A 24,566-nucleotide genomic window follows, 5' to 3' on the forward strand; every position below is an offset into this window, starting at 1 on the left:
TATTTGCTTTACTAATCCCCTTCACCCTATTTCATTTAAGGTTCTCGTTTTATTTGTTGTTTGTTTTAACATGTTTGTGTTGATGTATATATTAACACAGTGTTTATTTGCAGTACTTTAAAGTGGTTGCTGTTTTGTTTACAATATATTGTTGCGGGGAAATAATTTACTACAGTAGCACAGTTTGTAACAGATGTAAATATGTATCTAATGACATAGTGGGTCAATCTCAAAGCAGGGCAGAGAGACTCATCAACAGCTACTTGCGTCACCATGACTTCAGATGTTCTGCAGATTTTGTTTCTGTCCTCCGCCACTGGCCTTGAGAGTCCCTGCTAGGAGAAGATGAGAGAATGAGTCGTGGTAGAGATGTGTGGGCCACCAGGGGCACAGCACAACAAACTATGTTCGTCAAAACAAAATGTCAACGTGTGCAAGACCAACATGGCACAATAAACAACCTTTTTACAAACTACCCATGCTGTCAAATTGCAGTAATAGATAGGTAGCAGAAGGGGTGCTAAGGCTTTTTGGCAGTTTTTTTTGTTTTGTTTTTTAAACATATTTTTCACTCTGAATTCATTCATTTTCCATACCACTTATCCTCACTAGGGTAGCGGGCGTGCTGGAGCCTATCCCAGCTATCTTTGGACGAGAGGCGGGGTACACCCTGAACTGGTCGCCAGCCAATCGCAGGCCACATATACACAAGCAACCATTCACACTCCCATTCACACCTATGGGCAATTTAGAGTCTTGAGGGTCCTCAGAACTGTGAGGCAGATGTGCTAACCAGTTGACCACCGTGCCGCCCACTCTGAATTTTGTAATATAAAAACATCTGTGCATAAGCCTTAATAATTGTAAACATTCATTTGGATTCAAAAAGGTTGAATTAAATGCATTTATCGCACTGCAGCAGATTTCATGTTTATTCTTTCCTTTTTTTACTTGCAGAGCTTTTGTGTACCTGAGCAACCTGCTTTACCCCGTACCATTGGTTCATCGTGTTGCCATAGTAACAGAGAAGGGTGACGTGCGAGGTTTCCTGCGTGTGGGGGTTCAGGCCATAGCTGGTGAGTAATTAAGAGTCTCTAACAAGAATGCTTGTATATTTGTGCTATATTCTGCTCGATGACATTTTGAATTTTAAATATCCTCCCGATGTGTGGTTTTGTGTCTAGGGAAAAAAATATCTTATTCACTCTCATGCACAGTGGGTATTTAAGTATGCCGGTTTGGCGATGGATCCTGATGAAATCATGTTTCTTTTCAGCTGATGAGGAAGCCCCAGACTATGGGTCTGGAGTACGACAATCAGGAAGTGCCAAGATCTCTTTTGACGATGACTACTTCAAAAAAGCAAGTCCAGAGTCAAATAAAAACTCTTTGTACTGTTAGAAGGCACACCTTTTCTGAGTGACAGTCAATAGATAACTTCCAAATAATAGCTGTGTGTTAAATAAAAGTGAATAAAGCTCAACATTCTTATTACTTTTTTAAATAGCAGTGTCTGTATTTTTCTTTACTTATTTAAACATTTACTAAACTGTAAGAAGCTGTTTATCACTGAACTAAAAAATAATTGTAAAACTGCTCTTCCTGAGAAGTCCTTCTCATTTGTATTGTATGGAGTTGACCAATTTCTAGCATCTGTGAACTGATTTTCCAGCCCAGGAGGACTGGATTACGTTTTAAAATCACCATTTAGTGCTCATTTTTCTATGGCTTTCTGAAGATAAAATATTAAATGCAGTTTTACTCTTCCTGCTAAATGTTAACTTCTGTACACTCTTTTTGTCGTTGTCCCATCAGAATGATTTTCCATCTACAATTATGACCCACGCTGGCTTGTCCCTGGAAGAGCTGCGCATTGTGGAGGGCCAGGGTCAGAGTTCGGACGTCATCCTCCCCTTGGAGGAGCTCAACAGAATCAATGACATGGGTACGGCTGCTAGACCTTTACCCATTGGCAGATGGTCCTGTTGAATGCAAATCAGGGCATATGGAAACTAGGCTTGTGTAGTCTAGGAATGTGTACAAAAGTGGTTTGATGTATCAATAGCACTACTTTACGCTACAAATCATGAGCTTTGTAAAGTGACTAAACATAATCTTTTATTGCTTTAAGCTGACAATGTACAGATACAGATACAAAGTGCAGCTTCAGGCCGTTTCTCGTGACTCAAAACACAAACCATGGCTCTCCTCTTCCAGACCTCAAGCTGGGAAATCTTCCAGAGACCAAGCTGCCTTGTGCTGACAGTCCACCTGGCCAGTTGCAGATAGGCAGTACCTTCACCTTCCGTGTGACCGTGCTCCAGAGCACCGGTGTCCCACCAGAGTACGCTGATATCTTCTGTCAATTCAAGTGAGTCCTCGTAGAGAGCAGACACATTGCAAATTACTGCAACAATCAATTAATACTTCACAGAAGAGATACTAAAGGGCAACTAAACCATATATCACCTGCCCGCAATATCTTACCCTTAAATCCATGGGTCATCCCACACCCTCTGTCTCATGTGTAAAAGCAATTATAGTCTAAAAAGATGATGAAAAGACAACACTGGTTGAGAAATCACCATCGTAGAGTCCTGTCGGCACCAGGAGATGCTCACAGCTCATAGCTACAGAGACAGAGCAACAATATAATATACAGTATGCTGCTGATTTTAGAAATTAAGGTGATCCATTTTAACTTTTGAATAAACTTGCGAGATATATCAAATTGTTATCCCTGGGCATTTGGGTTGTCTAGAAAGACAAGAACTCGTTTGTTAATGTAAAGAGGTACACATTTTCCAGTCATTTGCAAGTGATGCCATGACATTGATTTGCTTTTCTTCAGTTTCCTGCATCGTCATGATGAAGCTTTTTCCACCGAGCCCTTGAAAAACACTGGCAAAGGCACTCCTCTGGGTTTTTATCATGTCCAAAATGTGAGTATACAGTGTTCGTGCACACATCTGAACGAGTAAACACCCACCCGGTTTTGCCAACTTCTCTCCATTTATTGCCTGAGCAGATTTCAGTGGAGGTGACAGAGTCCTTTATTGAGTACATCAAGACCACGCCCATTGTGTTTGAAGTGTTCGGCCACTACCAGCAGCACCCGCTACATTTCCATGGCCAAGACCTCATCAGGTGGGCAACAAGGAAGTGATGTCATGTCTTTGGATCAGTTGTACTCAACTAAAATGAGCTTTTCGAGGGTGTTCGCGTTGGTTTAAAGTCCTACCCATTTGTTCCCACAGCCCTCCAACACCATCTAGGAAATACTATCCTATTCCAATGCCACTGTCTAAACCTGGTAAGGATATTACTTCCACAGCAACATATATTGAAGCCTTTCACTGTCATTCTCATTTCTCATATTAGCATGCTTCATATTTCCTTCCACTTGTCTTTCATTTTTTGCTTCCTTTGGATTTTCTTGCACACTCATCACGTGATACATTGCAACCCCAGACCATACGCGTAAGATAGAGTTGCTCCGCTACCTGATGAGTGGCTATGTAAACGGCAAGGTGCTGGACACGCTGTCCGAGCATGCCAATGCCTTGGCCTCTTCCGCTGTGGCCAGCCTGGAGGATGAAGCTGACCAGCTATCGCATTTTCCCTTCCTCTCAGTGCTTGACGACCCCGTATTTATTGTGCCCAGGCACCATGGTCGGTACAGTGGGCAGTGAAACAGCTTACATTCCAGGCATTAGGTTCTCCTGTGTGTGATGATTAGACTAGTGCTGTGCTTTGCTCCAATGTGCACTGCAGGCGATAGCACAGTGACTCTGCAGTTGTGTGATGTGTCATGTACTTTGCTGCAGGTTCATGTAGTTTTCTCCCTCGCTCAAGCAAACACTCTCTTGTTGTTTTAATGACCCCAGCTCCTAACCAAAGCCCAATATGTTGCATTTGCTAGTACATCCTAAAACTAATGTAAGCTTATTTATATGTTCAGCTTCAGTGTAGCTGCTGCTGTTACTCTAGAATGAAACGCCACACTAAAGTTACAGTGGCCGACAGGGGCAAACGGCCATATGCTGCAAATGACACAAAAACAAAAAATACACAAGCACAAAAAAACAACAGCAAAAGAAAAATTCTACAATTTAAAAATTCTGCAATTACAGAAAACAGCAGCAAAATAAAAATGGTGCAAGATAAAAATGCTGCACTCACAAAAAAAGACAGCAAAGAAAAATGTTGCAAACAAACACAAAAAAAACACAAATCCCAAAACAACTGCGAGAGAAATGCTCACACTACACAATGGAAGTCTGCCAGGCCGCTAGGGGGCGCAACCTCTGGGACGGACCAATCCTGTGAGACCACGGGGTGCCTTTCAGCGATACTAGATACGCCAGTGCCCTGTAGCAGCCCGACTAACCAATGTGCCTATGTGGCGGCCATATTGGAGATGTCGTCGTTCCAATAGAAGGCAATGCATGGACACTGAAATTAGTCGTAACTTGCTCATTTCTCAACTGATTTTCATGAGTGTTACTGTTCTGTTAACGCCAAAGTGTATGCTATCAATAAGCAGCATTTGATAAAAAGCACAAGAAAATATATATATGTGAAACGTACTTTCAATTGCCTTATCGTAATTGTATGGCGTTCAACCGTCTGCAGCACAATGTGCCGCCATCCTTGGTCTTTTGCTTTTCTCGCCGTCTACACACGTGGAATGCACTGATGACTTTGATCTCCCTAGTTTAGCATCACCGTCGGCATGGAGCTCAAAATGGGCATGCCGTATCTACCATACATACATTGTCGTGAAAAAGTATTTTTTTAAAAAGCATTTTAAGTTCACTTGGGTTATATTTGTCTGATATTTATATTTGTTGGATGATCTTGAACATTAAAGTGTGGAAAAATATAAGTATTGGAGAAGGGGGCCAATACTTGTTCACGCCACTGTACCTGTGGTGCCTCTGGTCACACAGGGCTGGTCCTTCCTGTAGGTTGCGCCCCCTTCGTGGCATGACTTGCTTTGTGTGGCGTGAACTTGCAGCATTTCTCTCTTGCAGTTGTTTTATGTGCTTAGGTCTTTTTCGTCTTGCGGCATTCCTGCTATGCAGCATTTGACCGTTTGCAGTGAATTTGCCCCTGTCGGCCACCGTACAAAATATAGGAAGTGATAGCGCTTTGCTTCCAATAAGGATCCTGTCAGTAGTGGAATAATCTTTCATTGAGCTCATCACAGAAAGTCTAACGGTTTGTATGTTCTGTATGTCATATTGTATTTTATTGCTTTGACCTTTAAATATTAGCTGTATGACTTGAAGATAATGGCTCCGTATCGTCTGCTGACACCACATGTATCCTACATTTGTCATACCAACCCAAATGGTTGTTAGGCCAGCTGTAGTTTCCTTCCACACTTGCTTTTCCAGAGTTTTGATATTCACCTAATGTGGTGTGTGTGTGCGTGTATGTCCATGTGTATCAGTCCCAGCCACCAAGTTGAATACAATCACCAAGTCCAACCTGGGCCAGTGTGTCAGTAAATACGATCTTCTTGTCTGGTTTGAGATCAGCGAGCTGGAGCCCACAGGAGAGTGAGTATCTGGACGTACATGATACATTTATACACATAGTTTAAGGTAGTTATGGTTTAAAATGATACATTGTCACATTCTTTTTTTATTTAGAGGAAAGTTTGCTCTGAAGTGTGATTCTGTTTAGCATTAGATGTTGATGTGCTGAGGCTGTCAATGCAGTGACACTGAGACATTTGTGCCCTCTGAGGGAACAAAGTGGTGTGACTAGGCATTATTATATTCACATTTTTAGTTTTAGTGTTAGCTATATTTTTGAAGTTTAACAGCTATGAGTGTCTGAGCTCTAGTTCACCTCTGTACAGGTACATTCCAGCTATCGTGGATCACAGTGGAGCACTGCCTTGCCATGGCACCTACCTTCTGCACCAGGTACCAGAGATGCGTCATGCGTGCTCTTTCCGTTCAACTCTACAGTGTCTCATTGCACAGTTTCAACTGACATGAATTTAAATTTTCATACAAATGATAAAGATTTTCAATAAAAGCTAATGATTCTATGCTTCTGTCATATTATGCTGTAGGGTATCCAGCGGCGGATCACTGTGACTCTAATCCACGAGAAGGGTAGCGAACTGCACTGGAAAGATGTTCGCGAGCTTGTTGTGGGTGAGCAATGCATTAGAGATCAGTAGTTATTCAATTGTCCGGGAAAATACAACATGAGAGAAACAAAACATCAATGCACAATTTCAACGTCAGTTGATGATTTTACAGTATGGCTGCAAATTGATGTACTGTCTGGACCGAATCTATCAGAGATCTTGGGATAGCGGTGAATTTGATCCGCTGGGCCATTCTGTCTCCCACCAGGTCGTATCAGGAACAAGGCTGAAGTAGACGACGGCGCTGCTGATGCTGTTTTGTCACTTAATATCATCTCTGCAAAGAACATCAAATCTTCCCAAAATTCCAACAGGTAAATTAAATACAGACAGCTTTGATAAAAAAGCATCTCTTTAAAGGTTGTTCTTTTGTTTCACAACACACCACATATAAAGATGTGATTCTGTATTTACTGTGCATTGATTCGGTGTGTGTATGACTAAGTGAATGTCTCCTACTTTATGTTTTGGAGTCACCGCATGACCATTGATTTGCTCCATTTTTGCCTGACTCTTTGTGCTTCTCTTTATTTCTGTGCATTTGTCCCTCCCGCTGCTGCTGGACTGTTGATTGTGCTCAGGCTGTCTATTGATAAGGATATTGATAGGTACTACTAACCAGAGAACATAAGGTTCCTTCTCTGAAAGAACTTTATGCTACCCTTTAGTCCAATAGAGTTAATAGAATTCAGTTGTTAAATAGTATGTGTGCTTGATTGTATGTTGCATTAGGTCTGCCTTGATTTGTAATTACTGTTCATTGAACAGACAGACGATCCTAATATACACAGTCTGGCTGAACATAAAGGTCAAGTCACACACCCTGGCATAATTCCATCCATCCATTTTCCTTAGCGCTTATCCTCACTAGGGTCACGGGTTGCTGGAGCCTATCCCAGCTATCTTTGGGCGGGAAGCGGGGTATACCCTGAACCGGTCGCCAGCCAATCGCAGGGCAGATATAAACAAACAACCATTCGCACTCACATTCACACCTACGGGCAATTTAGAGTTGTCAATCAACCTGCCATGCATGTTTTTGGGATGTGGGAGGAAACCAGAGTGCCCGGAGAAAACCCACGCAGGCACGGGGAGAACATGCAAACTCCACACAGGCGGGGCTGGTATTTGAACCTCAGACCCCAGAACTGTGAGGCAGATGTGCTAACCAGTCAGGCACCCTGAGTCCTAATTCAAGACCAGTGAGGCAGTCGTGTGTGTGCCTACTGGCACATTATGACATCTTGTCTGTTCTCTGATAGTTTTGAGGTAAAGATTTTTTTGTCAGACAGCCTGTCGTGTAGTTTCAATCTACAACCTTTGCCTTATAAGTAAAGTTGTGTAGAGTCAAATCAGCCGCTATAATGTGGAGGACAGATAACTGTGAATGACAGCACCCCCTGCTGCTAATCATGACAAATCAGCCTCAAAACTGCTAACGTTAAAACAAAGACAGTTTGGTTGTGTTATCTGTGAAGTGTTTTAAAATTGGAATCACCTTATTGACATGCACAACACGCGAAACGTAAAAAACTGTATCCCTTCAGACTGCATTGTGCCATCAGTCACTCAGAAAACTTGCTACACTTTCTAGCACTGTATTGCTATGTCGTATTGTGTTGCCGAGCTCTCAGCTCATGCGTTTCCCACATCATATTGTGACTAGAGAAACATGTGAGTGCCACTATTCTGCACAGTCAATTTCAAGTTCTTTAGGTTGCAACTCCCAACATGACTTTCCTCATAGCTGTCTTTGACCTTTATTTTCAAGCGTTAGCTACCGTACCTCATCACCTCTTTGTAACGTACTGACAAAATGAAGGAGAGTTGTCCTTGCCTTCTGTCTAATTGTTTTGGTTTTGTTCTCCTGCAGGACCTTCTACCGCTTCGAGGCAGTGTGGGACAGCTCACTACACAACTCCCTCCTGCTGAACCGCGTTACTCCTTATGGAGAGAAGATCTACATGACGCTGTCGGCATATCTGGAGGTCTGCTGCCGAGCCTCCGTCTTGTATCACCATGAGATTATCTGTATATTTGATTGTTTTTAAATGTGCCACATGTCTCCTCTTCGTAGCTTGACCATTGCATCCAGCCTGCTATTATCACCAAAGACGTCTGCATGGTCTTCTACTCCCGAGATGCAAAGATCTCACCTCCCCGTTCTCTCAGGAACCTCTTCGGGAGTGGGTATTCGAAAGCCCCAGACTGGTAAGGCTGCAGGACACTTTACTGTTAACTTAACCAGTGGTGCTCAAATTGGAATCTGGAGACCCACAAGGTAACTTGGGAGTCTGCAAAATAATTTACAAGCTACATATGGAGAAAGGCACACATACTAAACTAATCATCTATCCCTACTTTAGCTTTGGGCCAATTAAAAGCTTTGCTCTGATTGTGATGTATCACAAAAATCTGACATCTCTGCAACCGTAGAGCATTTCTAGCTCTTTCACGCTCTTCTCATGTAGAGTTGTACAGGTGAGGGAAGGCGAGCTCAACAAAATATTTGCGGCATGGAAGCACATACCTCAGGTCAAACGTTTCCAACATGTTGATAAATCACTGCTTTTGGAACATATAAATGGGTCTTTGGCATTGTTCATAATGTATTACACTTATATAGCGCTTTTTCAAGGAAGTCAAAGCACTTTACAATTACACACACACCATTCATTCTACAGTCACACTCTAGTGGTGGTAAGATACTTGTGTAGCCACAGCTGCCTTGGGGCAGTCTGACGGAAGGGTGGCTGCCATTCCACGCGTACGGACCCTCCGACCACCTCCAAACATCCAGCCACATTCATAGTCAATGTGGGTTAAATGTCTTCCCCAGGGACACACCGACGACATGCGCTTGGGCGGGGATACACTTACATGACTCCATGATTGATTTACACCCGGCTCCTTTCTTGTCATACAGAACCCAATTTGAAAAAGATTGTGCTCATGTTGTTTGTTTCTTAGCAGGAATTAAAGTAGGTAGTCTAGTTTTTTTAAAACGGTTGTTTACAGTTGCATTTGGAAAAAGTTACTAAATATAGTGACAAAATTGCTAAATTAGTAACACTAACTGTGCTTTTGTAATAGCTCAGTTCGCAGCCCTGTTGTTAGTAAAAGCAGCACGTCAGCTAGCGACGTTGGAATTTTTTTTAATTTAATTTAGTTTAATTTGGTTAAGTTCCTATCTGTTAAACAGATCATGACTGTTTAGGTTTAAACGTAAAAATAAAAATAAAAAATTATTCCAATGGTATTTGGGATGCACACAGTAGTTATGGTAATTGTTGTAGGGATTATGAGGAGGTGCTTGGAAAGATTTCTCCCCTGTATGGGGTCCCTCAACCCAAAAAGTTCGAGAAACCGCAAACTACATGGTCATGTTACATTCAGACTTATGCTTTATCTGCTCTGCTTGTTCACAGCAACCGTGTCACCGGAATCTACGAGTTGAGTTTGTGCAAGATGTCTGATTCTGGAAGTCCAGGTGAGCTTTGTGACATGATGATGTTGAAGTCTTGTACAATAGCCTCCAATTCTATCAAGGATATCCGCTCATGGAGTATCTTGGCCATGGTTTGCAGGCATGCAACGCCGGAGGAGAAAGGTCTTAGACACATCAGTGGCATATGTGCGTGGTGAGGAGAATCTGGCTGGGTGGAGGCCCAGAGGAGATAGCCTCATCCTGGAACATCAATGGGAGCTGGAGAAAATGGAGCAGCTGCATGAGGTACTGTACATGCTTTATAAAACACAGTCACCTGAAAGCTGAGAAAATAAATACTTTTCATGGGCGGCACGGTGGGTGACTGGTTAGGACATCTGCCTCACAGTTCTGAGGACCTGGGTTCAAATCCGGCCCCACCTGTGTGGAGTTTGCATGTTCTCCCCCATGCCTGTGTGGGTTTTATCCTCCCTCATGCCAGAAACATGCATGGCAGGTTAATTGAAGACTCTAAATTGCCTGTAGGTGTAAATGTGAGTGCGAATGGTTGGCCTGTGATTGGCTGGCGACTAGTTCAGGGTATACCCCGCCTCTCGCTCAAATTCAGCTGGGATAGGCTGCAGCACGCCCGCGACCCTAGTGAGGATAACCAGTTCAGAAAATGAATGGATGGATGTTTTCATGGTGTTTGAAACACACTTGAGTCTTCCTTTTACTTGTCTAGGTGGAGAAGACCCGCCACCTCCTCCTGCTGAGAGACAAACTGGGAGAATCAGCTCCCGTGGGATCGGCGCCAACCACCAAGTCACTAAGCGAGTTGCTCTCTCCAAGCATGAGCTCAGGCACCTTGTCCACCTCCACCTCCATCTCCTCGCAGATCTCTAGCACCACCTTTGAGAGCGCCATTACACCCAGTGAGAGCAGTGGCTATGACTCTGCTGACATTGAGAGCCTGGTGGATCGTGAGAAGGAGCTGGCCACTAAGGTAACAGAAAATTCCTCAACATGGGAAAGTATGCAATACTTACTGTGAGAAGGTTTACAATGAGGATTTGAGGAAATTGCTTTCATTTGTTTATTTTTTACATTAATTTTTGAAAGCAGAAAGTATTTATAGACTTTGGATTTTCTACAGGCGGCATGGTGTGTGACTGGTTAGAGCGTCCGCCTCACAGTTCTGAGGACTGGGGTTCAATCCCCGGCCCCGCCTGTGTGGAGTTTGCATGTTCTCCCCGTGCCTGCGTGGGTTTTTTTCCGGGAACTCCGGTTTCCTCCCACATCCCAAAAACATGCATGGTAGGTTAATTGACAACTCTAAATTGCCCGTAGGTGTGAATGTGAGTGCAAATGGTTGTTTGTTTCTATGTGCCCTGCGATTGGCTGGCAACCAGTTCAGGGTGTAGCCCGCCTCCTGCCCGATGATAGTTGGGATAGGCTCCAGTACGCCCGCGACCCTAGTGAGGAGAAGCGGCTCAGAAAATGGATGGATGGATTTTCTACAATGCCATCTTTATTCCAATAATTATTACATTCCTAATAATTCCATCCATCCATCCATCCATTTTCAACGCCGCTTATCCTGGTTAGGGTCGCGGGACGCTGGAGCCTATTCCAGCTGACTTCGGGCAAAAGGCGGACAACACCCTGAACTGGTCGCCAGTCGGTCGCAGTCGCATATAGACACGGACAACCATTCGCACTCACATTCACACCGTCACTGAGTGGGAACTGAACCCACGCTGCCTGCACCAAAGTCAGGCGAGTGTACCACTACACCATCAGTGACATTCCTAACAATTACCTTAAAAATCTAAAATAACACTAATCAAACTTGAAATATGAGCAAGTCATCATACTGTCAATGGTCAGAACATAGAACCCCAATTCCAATGAAGTTGGGACGTTGTGTTAAACATAAATAAAAACAGAATACAATGATTTGCAAATCAACCTATATTTAATTGAATACACTACAAAGACAATATATTTAATGTTCAAACTGATAAACGTTATTGTTTTTAGCAAATAATCATTAACTTAGAATTTTATGGCTGCAACACGTTCCAAAAAAGCTGGGACAGGTGGTAAGAAGCTCGGTCATCTGGGAGGATCTCAGAGTAGAGTCGCTGCTCCTCCACATCGAGAGGAGCCAGATGAGGTGGCTGGGGCATCTGATTCGAATGCCTCCCTGGTGAGGTGTTCCGGGCATGTCCCACCGAGAGGAGACCCTGGGGACGACCCAGGACACGCTACGTCCTTCCGCTGGCCTGGGAACGCCTCGGGATTCCCCCCGGAAGAGCTGGATGAAGTGGCTGGGGAGAGGGAAGTCTGGGCGTCCCTGCTAAAGCTACTGCCCCCGCGACCCGACCCGGAAAAGCGGTAGAAAATGGATGGATGGATGTGGCAAAAAAGACTGAGAAAGTTGAGGAATGCTCATCAAATACCTGTTTGGAACATCCCACAGGTGAACGGGCTAATTGGGAACAGGTGGGTGCCATGATTGGGTATAAAAGGAGCTTCCCTGAATTGCTCAGTCATTCACAAGCAAAGATGGGGAGAGGTTCACCTCTTTGTGAACAAGTGCGTGAGAAAATAGTCAAACAGTTTAAGGACAATGTTCCTCAACGTACAATTGCAAGGGATTTAGGGATTTCAACATCTACAGCCCATCATATCATCAAAAGTTTCAGAGAATCTGGAGAAATCACTGCATGTAAGGGGCAAGGCCGAAAACCAACATTGAATGCCCGTGACCTTCGATCCCTCAGGCGGCACTGCATTAAAAACTGACATCAATGTGTAAAGGATATCACCACATGGGCTCAAGTACACTTCAGAAAACCAATGTCAGTAAATACAGCTCGGCGCAACATCCGTAAGTGCAAATTGAAACTCTACTATGGAAAGCAAAAGACATTTATCAACAACACCCAGAAACGTGACCCTGACCCAGCTTTTTTGGAATGTGTCGCAGCCATAAAATTCCAAGTTAATGATTCGTTGCTAAAAACAATCAAGTTTGAAAATTAAATAGCTTGTCTTTGTAGTGTCCATCCATTTTCTGAGCCGCTTCTCCTCACTAGGCGTGCTGGAGCCTATCCCAGCAATCATCGGGCAGGAGGCGGGGTACACCCTGAACTGGTTGCCAGCCAGGGCACATACAAACAAACATTCACACCGACGGACAATTTAGAGTTGTCGTTTAACCTACCATGCATGTTTTTGGGATGTGGGCGGAAACCGGAGTGCCCGGAGAAAACCCACGCAGGCACGGGGAGAACATGCAAACTCCACACAGGCGGGGGCGGGGAATGAACCCCGGTCCTCAGAACTGTGAGGCAGACACTCTAACCAGTAGTCCACCGTGCCGCCATAGTTTACAGCACCTGGTATTCCCAGGCGGTCTCCCATCCAAGTACTAACCAGGCCCGCCCCTGCTTAGCTTCCAAGATCGGGCACTCTCAGGGTAGTATGGCCGTAAGGCGTCTTTGTAGTGTATTCAATTAAATATAGGTTGAACATGATTTGCAAATCGTATTCTTTATGTTTAACACAACGTCCCAACTTCATTCGAATTGGGGTTGTATTACTCCAATTCTGAAGTCTCTACACTGGCTCCCAGTCAGGTTTAGAATAGATTTTAGAGTTCTGCTACTGGTCCTTAAATCACTCAATGAATACATGAAAGAAATGCTAATGGAATATAAACCCAGTAGGGCGCTGAGATCTATACACTCAGGTCAAATACTGGCGCACAGAGTCCAAAGGAAACGTGGTGAAGCAGCGTTTAGCCGTTATGCTGCACACAGATGGAATAAGTTGCCAACAGAAGTGACGTCAGCCCCAAGTGTGAATGTTAAAAAATAGTCTTCTTTCTCATGCTTTTTAGAGGATTTCCACTTTTAAATTATTATTCTTGCGCTGTACTCCCTTTAATATATTTTTATTTTTCTCTTTTAAATGGTTATGAGCTGTTTTTTTTCTTTGTTTTTAAATGATTTTAATCATGTAAAGCACATCGAGTTACATTGTGTATGAAATGAGCTATATAAATAAATTTGCTTTGCTTTGCTTTTCCAATATAAGTTCGGAACCGGTTTAAGGGTGAACTTTGGCTTTGATTTTATTTTCACATGCATAATTTTTCTAAATTGATTCTTAAATCCAGTGTTCAGAGGTCTTAAAAATGCCACAAAAAATAAACATTTCTGAGGAACTCTTTCTTAAGAATTTGAACAATTTTCAATGAGCATTTTAGCATAATAGAGACTGGAATATGCGGAATCATATTCGGTTGGTCGATTGAGATCTAGTTTTACGCATGCCACTTAGCAAATTTAGACAGCTTGCATTAATATACAGTACCCTCCAAAAGTATTAGAAGGGCAAGGTCAATTCCTTTGAAGACATATGGGTTTCAGATCAAAATATGAATATAAAATAAAAGTTCAGAATTCCAGCTTTTATTTCATGGTATTTACATCTTGCTGTGTTAAACAACTCAGGACAGAGCACTTTTTGTTTGAACCCACCCAGTTTTCAAGTGAGCAAAGGTATTGGACCATGTGACTGATGGGTGTTTGCTCAGGTGTTCCCTTTTATATTGATTGCCTAAACATTAGATAGTCCTTGTTTTTGGCTTTGGGTTTCACCTGTGAAAATTGCATTTGCTGTTAACCAAACATGAAGACCAGAGGGCTGTCTATGGGGGAAAAGCAAACCATTTTGAAACTGACAGAAGAGGTAAAATCAATCAGAGCATAACCCATACAACAATTTGGAATTTCCTGAAAAAGAAAGAAACTACTGGTGTACTTTAAAAAATGTACTTGTAGAAATCCTGATTTATGTCCTTCTCTTTGCAGTCTCTTAAAGCAGCAAAGTAGTTGGGCCTGAATTAATGGCACCGTCTGCTGATTCCTGCCAAGTAGTGAACGCTACGAGGCCTCTATTGCTTCAAGTTCAACAATAAATCTGTCAAAATCCAAATGATGCATACTGTCAGATTTCGCTTATCCGCAGGACTAATCGGGAGAAATGTCCTGACCGACTCTCCGTTTAAAGGGTCAAACTCCCCCCTTTTTCCTTTACCGGCTCTAACGCCGTATGAGCAAGGAGATGAGGAGCTGTTAAGCCGGTGTCGAGATGAATTCGCCTAGGTGTGCTAACTGCCTTTAGTTTTACAGAGCCAATCCGGTCTGCCTTCACGTATCACCCCTTGATGAGTAACCACACCGAGTGAAAGGGTAATATCGTAAATACTCCGTTTTTACAGCAGTTTCATCTCTAAAAAATCGATTGCATTTGTTAAAGACCTAGTAAGTTTAACAGTCCTTGTTAGAACCGTACGGATTTGTTTTATTGTTAAGCCGAAGTAATATAAATGAGTTAATTCTTGGGATGGTGTTACTACCCGATGTTATTGGTATCGTCGACGTTCAATCACTTATAAGAGGTTGAGTGTTAAAAACGAGATAACCTCTCATTATAAGAATGACAAAGATAGAATAGAATTAAAGCAAGGTATTTATTTCAGTGATTAATTAAGGTTAAAATGATAATATGACAGAAAGGGTTTATAATATAAAAAATCAATAATGATAATAATAACAAAAATAGAAAGAAATAGAAGTAGTTAAAAATAATATATCATAAAACAAGTATTGCCTTTTGAGTGAGCCTTAAGGAGTGATCAAGTCCTACAGAGCCGTGATGCCAATTAATAATAAGATAATTTGGAATATAAGAAACCCTGGACAGCTGACTAGCTCTCTTCCCTTATTCACGCAATACCAATAGCGGTTCTATTAGTTACCTTATTATAATAATATTGTAGTCTTACCCAATTAAGGAGGAATATTCAAAAATGAGTCACTATCCAAGTAGCTTGATAAATCCCTCCGGCCAGCGTGTCCCTTAGTATTGCGAAAGAAAAGAGCGTGTGTCTCCCCGTCCTGGTCAGGGTAGGAAGCCCCGCTCTTCCCTCGCATGAGGCTTTTAAAACCTTGGTTTTCTCCAGAAACTCCCTTTTTCTAAAAATACTCCTTTTGCTTGCGCTGTCCTGAAACACCTGTTTCCCGTTTACCACTCAGAATGACATCAGCGTTGTCCTGACCTGACCTCCTATTTTTACTCTCAGCGTGTCCTGATTCTGACCTGAGCAGGAAGCACCTGTTTTTCCCTCAAAGTGGCGTCAGCGTTATCCTGACCTGACCTCTTATTTGCTCACTCAAATAGGCTTCTTTTTGGTAAATAGATCAATTTCCAAGCATATTTCATATGTCTTGATTTCTAAGCAATTCAGCAGTACATGAGTATATTGTAAAGTTCAAATACATGTATATACTTCCATGTGAATACAATTCTCTCATGCATTCAACAGGTTCAATCATCCTTATGTGATATATCATGTGTTATTTTTGTCTGAGAGAGACAACTCCACACAGGTTACAGTTCTTACACAAAAGCCGTTACAAAGCATTATTCCTTTAGTATATCAAAAGTAAGAATAGTAAATAACTGCCTATCCAGGCCTGATGTACATTTTATCAATGATTCCTAATTGTACATCCAAGTTTATAACATCAAAGAGAACATCAAAATCATCTCAAGGATATAAAATCAAACAATGGTTATAAGTGGTTGACTTTAGTATGTGTTTGTTTACCATAATACGGTGTTTAATAGGATTAGGACTTTTAACTTCTTTGCTTGAACTGGCGACTCATAATTCTACTTTGGTTTGGCTACCTCTGGTGGTTAAACCAGGGATTGCAAACTGGGGCTGACACTTATTCATGATCTCAATTTGGTTTGGCGACCCTTGGTGGTTAAACTAGAAATTGCAAACTGGGGCTAAGCTCAACCATATGATCCCAGCTACATAAGCCAATTACTATCTTTGTTCCATTACATCCATAGCTTCATGTGGCTCGGCCGCCTACTTGACAATACACTTGGTAATCAATAATGCCCATTTTAAGAAAGTGTGTTCCGTAGCAAGCGGCTGCCTCCCTCTGTTCCTGTCCTGTGAGCTGATGACTGTCACTTTGCTTCTTGTGCAGTGCCTCCGCCTCCTGACTCATACATTCAACAGCGAATACAACCAGTTGGTGAACAGCATCAGCGACTGCAAGGTGAGACCAAGGTGTCACCGTCATGTCGCAACCGTCACACTGTATACGCTGTCATCAACATCCGTCTCTCCTCTCAGCTCTCCGACATCTCTCCCATCGGACGTGACCTGTCGGTGACCAGCTTCAGCAGCGCCACGCTCACTCCTTCCTCCACCTGTCCTTCTCTCTCAGACTCCCGCTGTGGCTCCGTAGAACAGAAGTAAATCTGTCATTCAGTCTGCACCTAACTAACCTTTTTTTAATCATTAGACAAGCCTCCAGTAAGGTCAGGGTCATGTTTATGGTCATAATAACACCGCAAGCCTTTTAAAACTTTTGTATTTTTACCCAAGGACTCCAGAGAATTGTTCCCGTGCGTCCAGCCCATCCTGCTCAGACTATGAAAACTTCCCCATGGTTCCCACCCTGGAGGTGTCGTACCTTGCACGTGCTGGGAAAAACGAATTCCTCAACTTGGTGCCTGATATTGAAGAAATGAGGCCGGGGTGAGAACTCCCACATCCTTGACTAAATATGCAATGTTAATGTTAAGTGATTCACGATATCCACTGAAGGATGAATCACAAAATCACTCACGCACAAAATCATATCTTCAACTCCTACTTTCACTCCCTATTAGATCTGTCGTGTCCAAGAAGGGTTTCCTAAGCTTCATGGAGCCACGCTCCAACTCATGGGTGAAGCACTTTGTGGTCGTGCGCCGGCCTTATGTCTTCATCTACAACAGTGACAAGGACCCGGTGGAGCGGGGGGTCCTCAACCTTTCCACGGCGCAGGTGGAATACAGTGAAGACCAGCAGGCCATGCTCAAGGTATGCCATTCATGAGGAAACACTAGAGCAGTGGTTCTCAACCTTTTAATAGTACCACCATCTTGACCAACATGAAAATACAGGAGCATAGTAGGCGTAAGTGTTAATGGAAAAAAAAAAAAGCAAGACAAAGTTTTTTATTCCCAAATACATTTAATATTGATATTATTATTATCAATATGGCAGCACGGTGGACAACTGGTTAGAGCGTCTGCCTCACAGTTCTGAGGACCGGGGTTCATAACCTGGCCCCGCCTGTGTGGAGTTTGCATGTTCTCCCCGTGCCTGCGTGGGTTTTCTCCGGGCACTCCGGTTTCCTCCCACATCCCAAAAACATGCATGGTAGGTTAATTGAGGACTCTAAATTGCCCGTAGGTGTGAATGTGAGTGCAAATGGTTGTTTGTTTATATGTGCCCTGCGATTGGCTGGCATCCACTTCAGTGTGTACTCCGCCTCCTGCCCACAGATAGCTGGGATAGGCTCCAGCACTCCCGCGACCCTTGTGTGGATAAGCAGCTCAGAAAATGGATGGATGGATGGATATTATAAATATGTAATTTCAAAGTTAAATACGACTGAACTGTACTCAAGCAGTGATTGTTCCCGCATACAACAAGTGGTGAGGAATGTTCTAATTGACTGAAAGACAGAGGGAACAGAGGAAGAAGAATAATGGAATATGGATAGGTAAAATTAAAAAAATAAATATCAAGGGGTCTATATATCGTATTTTCACGACCATAAGGCACACTTAAAAGTCTTAAATTTTCTCCAAGATGGACGGGGAGCCTTATGTGTGCACCGAGTTCCAAAATCTGTAAATGTGTGACTTCGATGAGCGCTCCGCTTGACTGACTGGGAGCATTTCCTGCCGACACGCTGCTTATATAGAGGAAGGCGGACGTGACTGAGGACAGGATGCGGACGTAAAGAGGGAAGGGTGCACGTGATAGAGGACGCTAAAGACACGTCCCCAGTAGGTATATAGTTCCGGTATGTGCATCGGTTTGGCTAAGGACCACCAAAAATGGCACCTACGAAGAGACACGCTTACGAAGCACAGTTTAAACTGCAAGCTATTAGTTACGTGGAGGAACATGGAAATCGAGCAGCCACGAGAGAATTCTAGATCAACGAATCCATGGTTCGCAAGTGGAGGAAGCAGGAAAACGAGCTTCGCAAAGTCAAGAAGACTAAACTGAGTTTCCGCGGAAACAAGGCGAGGTGGCCCGAGTTGGAAGAACAACTCGAGCAATGGATTAATGAGCAAAGAACAGCCGCGAGAAGCGTCTCTACAGTCACCATTCGACTGAGGGCAATAACTCGGAGCTTGCCATCATTCCGCGAGGCTTGACGAAGGAACTCCAACCGCTGGACATCGGTATAAACAGGGAACCTGGCGTGTTTGATTGAGAACTTGCCCAGCTGTTCATTTCGGATACAGAACATGAGGACTTTGATGGATTTGTGGATGAGGATTGATAAAAAAATAACGAGTACATTGTTAAATACTTCAATAAAGTACAACCGAACTCAGTTTTGCTCCCGTTGCCTTTTTAAAAACAGTTTTAGCGTCCATGCATGCTACCGTATGTTTTAAGCTAGCGTATGTTTTACCATGCCTGCGTCCAATAATACGGTGCGCCTTATGTATGTGTTAAATACAGAAATAGACCCCGTAACTGAGACTGCGCCTTTAATGCGGTGCGCCTTGTGGTCGTGAAAATACGGTATTCAATATTATAATCTAATATAGAATAGTAACTGTAAAAGGGGAAAAAGAAAAAAAAAAGCCAAAACAGAACAAAATAAAATAAATCGCTGACTAAATAAATACATTTAGATACTTTACAACAGGCGTCACCAACCTTTTTGAAACTAAGAGCTACTTCTTGGGTACTGGTTAATGCAGAAAGCGACCAAATGATCACTTTTACAACATTTCTATGAAATCACAATGTCCCATCACGTCCTTAGGGGCAACCTGGTGCCCTTGGGCATCATGTTGGTGAACCCTGCTGTACAACGTACACATGTTAACACTAGTTAATAAGAATTTAAAAACTAAGATACATATGGACGTTAAAAAGGTAGAGTTTATATATATATATATATATATATATATATATATAGTGATGTGGTGAGTTGAGGTGAGGGAGTCCTTGTGATAATACGGGTGGCAGAGTTCTGGAGAAGCTGTAGTTTTTGTAGTCAATTGTGGAGGAGACCAAACAGGAGAGAGTTGCAATAATCCAGGCGGGAATTGACGAGGCTATGAACAAGAACAGCAGCAGTGTGGGGAGTGAGCGATGGATGGAGGCCATTGACGTTTCGTAAGTGAAAGTATGTGGACTGGGTGATATTGTTTATGTGTGCTTGGAAGGAGCGTGTCCTGTCAAGGATGACACCCAGACTCTTAACCTGAGGGAAGGGGGAAACAGAGGAATTATCAAGTCAAATGGAAAAACTGTCACTTTTGGACTTGGTACCTATGAGTAGGATTTGTAGAAAGTTGGATGAGAACCAGTGTTTGAGTTCAGAGAAGTAGTCAGGGAGGAGGGAGGAAGAGTGGTGGTGGGTTTGTTGGAGAGATAGAGCTGGGTAGATGAACACAATTGCTTGGAATATTTTTTTTTCTGCTCACTTTCATGTTTGTTGATGGCACAATTTATGCTTGGATCCACATCTTAAATTTTATTTTCTAATACTTAGGTATCCTTAATAAAAGACACGTGCCAGTCGCTGTACTCCAAAAACAACATAGATTTTGACACTGAATATTGTCTACACACACTATTTATTGAATTTAAACAGCTATAGGACAGAATTAGTCATGATTTCAATGCAAGAGTTTAAAAAGAATGTTCTTTTCTTATCAGACGCCCAACACCTTTGCTGTGTGCACAAAGCACAGAGGAATCCTCCTGCAGGCCAACAATGAGAAAGACATGAACGACTGGCTTTACGCGTTCAACCCTCTGCTCGCTGGAACGATAAGGTACGCTCGCTTCTCTCACACTGGACTTTCAAATGAAAACTCGACTGCTCACAGTCTGTTTTCTTCACCGCCTTTCCCCGCAGGTCCAAGCTGGCAAGGAGGCGTAGTGGCCTCGTCAAGAACTGAAGTGGATACCACAAGCTCTATTCTTTCCAAACGCCTTTGAACATACCAAGTGTTAATACCTATTAATCTTTGTGATTCTTGACAGTTTTCTCTTGTAAGTAGACTTGTGGCTTACGTCTCCTTTCTTGCGATTTCTGTCGCCCTTCCTCCTCAGCTTTTTGTTTTCTTTTATTCACGACAATGTCAAAAAAAATTTCTGCTTTGCCGTCATTCCCCCCCATGCCAAGTCCCTAACTAGTAGCATGTCGTGATAGTCTACTCGTGTGCACGATTGTGCAGACGATATTTTCCGTTTACCGATCATCTGTGAAAATGTCTCCCCGTGTTACTTGTCATCTAGCTGTTATTCGGTTTTTTTTTGGTTTTTTTTATTGCATGATAACTGCAGCAGTCCTCAGGAGAACACCCAATTCGCTTACTGAAAAACCAACAAACAATGGATTCAATCATGAAGGGAAACTATAGATTATACTGTATCTCCAAGGGATGCATCTGCTCTCTGCAAAGCAACGTGTTGAAGAAAAAAATGTTGCTAATGTAGTCTTTTTCATAAGAGTTGCTTCAGGTTTCTGCCTCGTCTAACGTAAGACGTCAGGCCCTTTTCCTGCTTCCGAATGGCCTTTGGAAAACAAACCTACATATTAACAAACAGTTTATTTAGGATCTCATCTTAGTGAAGACAGGAATGGACATTTTCCATGTTATAGCCAGATCTCGTGTACATACATAACCCTGCTGTTGGGCCCACCTTTGTGCAAGAAATAACTCAGTGAAGGTAAGGCTGGGTACATATTTGTTCTCTCACATGAGTGGGACACAATAATAATCAGGGAGATGATTTTATGACATTTGAACGTGTAATCCAGGGGTGGGAAACCAATAAGGCCCGTGAGAGCATTTAACCGCCATGCAATTCTAAAAAATGCAAACAAGACCTCAAAGGAACTGTATAAAATATATACATATATATAGTATATATAACATGTAACACACAACTGCTTATAATATACTATGCTAAAAATGTTTCATTATCCATCCATCCATCCATTTTCTGAGCCGCTTATCCTCACAAGGGTCGCGGGAGTGCTGGAGCCTATCCCAGCTATCATCGGGCAGGAGGCGGGGTACACCCTGAACTGGTTGCCAGCCAATCGCAGGGCACATACAAACAAACAACCATTCACACTCACATTCACACCTACGGGCAATTTAGAGTCTCCAATTAATGCATGTTTTTGGGATGTGGGAGGAAACCGGATTGCCCGGAGAAAACCCACGCAGGCACGGGGAGAACTTGCAAACTCCACACAGGCGGGGCCGGGGATTGAGCCCAAGTCCTCAGAACTGTGAGGCAGACGCTCTAACCAGTCGTCCACCGTGCCGCCATGTTTCGTTATTTACACTCAAAATGGCTCCTGATTGGACAATGGTTCCCCACTCCTGATACACGCACCCACACACAGACTGGAGCACTTTTGGCTCCCCACGTTTGTCAAACAAAGAAAGAGTCGGCATTAAATAGATGAAGCTGCGTGTAAGCTGCTTGCATTAACACATCCACTCGACGTCACTGTGTCAACACCATGTGTTCCATTCATTTTCTCTTCACAGTCTAGTATTTGCTATTTTCAGTTGCTATTAACATTTTTTGTTTTCTGGTTTTAATAATTTAATAAGGGTGTTTTATATGACAGGGCATTGTTTCTGTTCTTGAACCAGCTGCATTTTGTGATTTAACCATTTTTTGTTTGTTTGTTTGTTTGTTTTTGCACGTGTACACTATAACAAGACAAGGGCCAAAATGCACATATCAAGGCGACACTCGGACTGCTGTTACACAAAAGGGTTCTTTAAAAAGAAGATATATTCAAGGGGCAAAATATACTTTAATACTTTAATCATGCGATTGTTGTCGGAAAATAATTGATCTGTGCATTATTGGCTACGTTGAGCTCCTGCTCAACTCATTTTGCCGCCTCTGTCTTGACATGTGAGTATGGTGGGATTGGTACAGATAGGTGATTTTAAACTCTGGCCAACCAACCAGTAGTGTCCCTTTGTACAATATCAATACATTGGTAAGAAATGAAGGTGAACGGAGGCACCGATACTGCTTTTATTTATTTTCAATAGACTGAAGAAATCTCGCACATCATCAGAAATGTTTTTTTATTCCTCAGGTCAGCCAACCTGCTAGTCAACAAATTAAGTCTGATGACTTTTGTGATTTTTATGCATTCTCTGTCACTTCTTAGAGAGATGTTTTTGTGTTCCCTATATTTAATGCCAGGGTAGCTATTTTCCACCTGTGTGGCTAATTTGCTGAGTTCTCTAACTTTGGAGTGTGTATTTATTGTTTGCAAAGTACATATTAGTTTGCAGCTCTTTGCACATATTAATGAAAACCTTCAATTAACTGATCAAAATCTGCACAGTTTAGTTGCTCTTAAACCAAATGATGTGGCGTGGCAGTGGAATGTACCGTGAAGATGGATGTGTTTCCAGGTCACTTATAAGGGACAAATAGAACCACAATAATTTCATTGTTCCTTGTTGGGGACAGTTGGTTGCGTAGCTGCTTTCTTTTTTTTTTTTTTTTTCCGTTAGAAAGTGATGAGAGTGAAAGTCTGCCTGTGATAGCAAGCATATCCACGCACTACTCATACTAGCCAGCCATGTGAATTCTAACCATGTTAGAGTTTCATTTTTTCTTATATCAGGGATTATAATATGAAGTAGCTAATTATATCTAAGATGACTAATACGTTATTGGTTGTGCTTCTGTCTTCACCTAAACATGTTTCCGTCGATGCCTTTTAAACAGAACAAGCTTCCCCTCTGACAATTATCAGTTAACCCTTTGGATTCACCAAAAGTTCCAAATAGAAAAAGCAAACATTGACACTGTACATTTGTTTTTGTTTCCATACTTACTTTGTAAATATCTGTGTTGTATGGAGCTTGAATAAAAATGTAAATATGTTTACTGTATTTGTAATAATTATAATCCATTCGCTGTATAGCATAGATGTGTCATGCAGATATTCTAATAACTGTACGGTAACCCTGCACCATTGGTCTGTCTAGTGAATGAGGAAACAATAAAAGTGCAAACTGGTCATGCCTGTTTGTCTTGACTCCATGATTGCCTTCTACCAAGCTCCTCCTATTAAACCCAATATGAAAATGGTTCTGCTCATGTTGTCTGTTTCTTAATTGAAACAGATTGGAATTGAATTTGCTGGTCGATTTTTTTTTTTTTTTTTAAATCGCTAGAGTGGTTGGAAAAGCTGGCAACAATGTAACTGCTTTTGTGAAGTACCTCCTCTCTGTTCACAGTCTTATTAGTGGAAGCAGTTCACGACACAACAGCTAGTGACGATGGATACAAATAGGATTTAAAACAATTTAATGTGGTTAAGTTCCTATTAAACAAGTCATGAATATTTAGATTTATTGAAAAAAAATCCCTTGGCATTTAGGCTTGCACACGGTTGCGTTCACAAATGCTGCCTGTTCTAAGTAGAATATACTGTACTTTAATTTGTGACAAAATAGAAAGACTGGAGTCGGACTAGTTCAAGCATTCTTTACACGTTCAAAACACTTAACACAACCCTTAAAGTTTTCGTAACGCGAGGAACACTGACCTCCAGACAATTTGGGCCCTAAAGTACAGTCATGGGTTGCATCGACCATCCAAACTGTTTCTTTTTCTTCTTGTGGAACAAGATTACTATTTAGTGGAAATGTTATGGAATTGTGTGGGACAAAGTAATTAAAGTAACTCAAGGCTTAAAGAGAGATAGACAATGTGTACACTATTGAAATACAGCATTGTGATGTTGATGCCGTATTACATCGCGAAAGTTC

At 42.3% G+C, this 24,566-nt stretch overlaps 1 protein-coding gene, 1 long non-coding RNA gene and 1 pseudogene across 26 annotated transcripts in view; 1 reads left to right on the forward strand and 2 right to left on the reverse strand.

Annotated features, from left to right (window-relative positions):
• kif1b (kinesin family member 1B) overlaps positions 1–23,812 on the forward strand; it is an 86,421-nt gene extending 62,609 nt beyond the window's left edge. For 12 of the 25 annotated variants that reach the window (XM_061781745.1, XM_061781736.1, XM_061781771.1 and 9 more), the window contains 24 exons: positions 958–1,076; positions 1,277–1,362; positions 1,816–1,945; positions 2,218–2,371; positions 2,852–2,942; positions 3,029–3,147; positions 3,258–3,313; positions 3,472–3,672; positions 5,459–5,567; positions 5,873–5,939; positions 6,092–6,176; positions 6,381–6,486; positions 6,754–6,780; positions 8,046–8,160; positions 8,250–8,383; positions 9,601–9,662; positions 9,760–9,905; positions 10,345–10,605; positions 16,685–16,756; positions 16,834–16,955; positions 17,089–17,241; positions 17,376–17,568; positions 20,449–20,567; positions 20,651–23,812. In XM_061781745.1, the coding sequence (XP_061637729.1) occupies positions 958–1,076; positions 1,277–1,362; positions 1,816–1,945; positions 2,218–2,371; positions 2,852–2,942; positions 3,029–3,147; positions 3,258–3,313; positions 3,472–3,672; positions 5,459–5,567; positions 5,873–5,939; positions 6,092–6,176; positions 6,381–6,486; positions 6,754–6,780; positions 8,046–8,160; positions 8,250–8,383; positions 9,601–9,662; positions 9,760–9,905; positions 10,345–10,605; positions 16,685–16,756; positions 16,834–16,955; positions 17,089–17,241; positions 17,376–17,568; positions 20,449–20,567; positions 20,651–20,693 (2,770 nt within the window). In that variant the 3' untranslated portion in view covers positions 20,694–23,812. The remainder of the gene's footprint in view (positions 1–957; positions 1,077–1,276; positions 1,363–1,815; positions 1,946–2,217; positions 2,372–2,851; positions 2,943–3,028; positions 3,148–3,257; positions 3,314–3,471; positions 3,673–5,458; positions 5,568–5,872; positions 5,940–6,091; positions 6,177–6,380; positions 6,487–6,753; positions 6,781–8,045; positions 8,161–8,249; positions 8,384–9,600; positions 9,663–9,759; positions 9,906–10,344; positions 10,606–16,684; positions 16,757–16,833; positions 16,956–17,088; positions 17,242–17,375; positions 17,569–20,448; positions 20,568–20,650) is intronic. The other 13 variants (XM_061781834.1, XM_061781851.1, XM_061781869.1 and 10 more) reach the window with 3 other exon arrangements.
• LOC133482191 (uncharacterized) lies at positions 9,559–16,229 on the reverse strand. The gene is made up of 2 exons (XR_009789712.1): positions 15,463–16,229; positions 9,559–9,878 (listed from the first exon to the last, which is right to left on the reverse strand). It is a non-coding gene; the product is annotated as an uncharacterized LOC133482191 (long non-coding RNA).
• LOC133465657 (5S ribosomal RNA) lies at positions 12,995–13,103 on the reverse strand (annotated as a pseudogene).
• Positions 23,813–24,566: the final 754 nt, after the last annotated feature.

The sequence above is a fragment of the Phyllopteryx taeniolatus genome, chromosome 1 (assembly GCF_024500385.1).
Source record: "Phyllopteryx taeniolatus isolate TA_2022b chromosome 1, UOR_Ptae_1.2, whole genome shotgun sequence".
NCBI classification, from domain to species: Eukaryota; Metazoa; Chordata; class Actinopteri; order Syngnathiformes; family Syngnathidae; genus Phyllopteryx; species Phyllopteryx taeniolatus.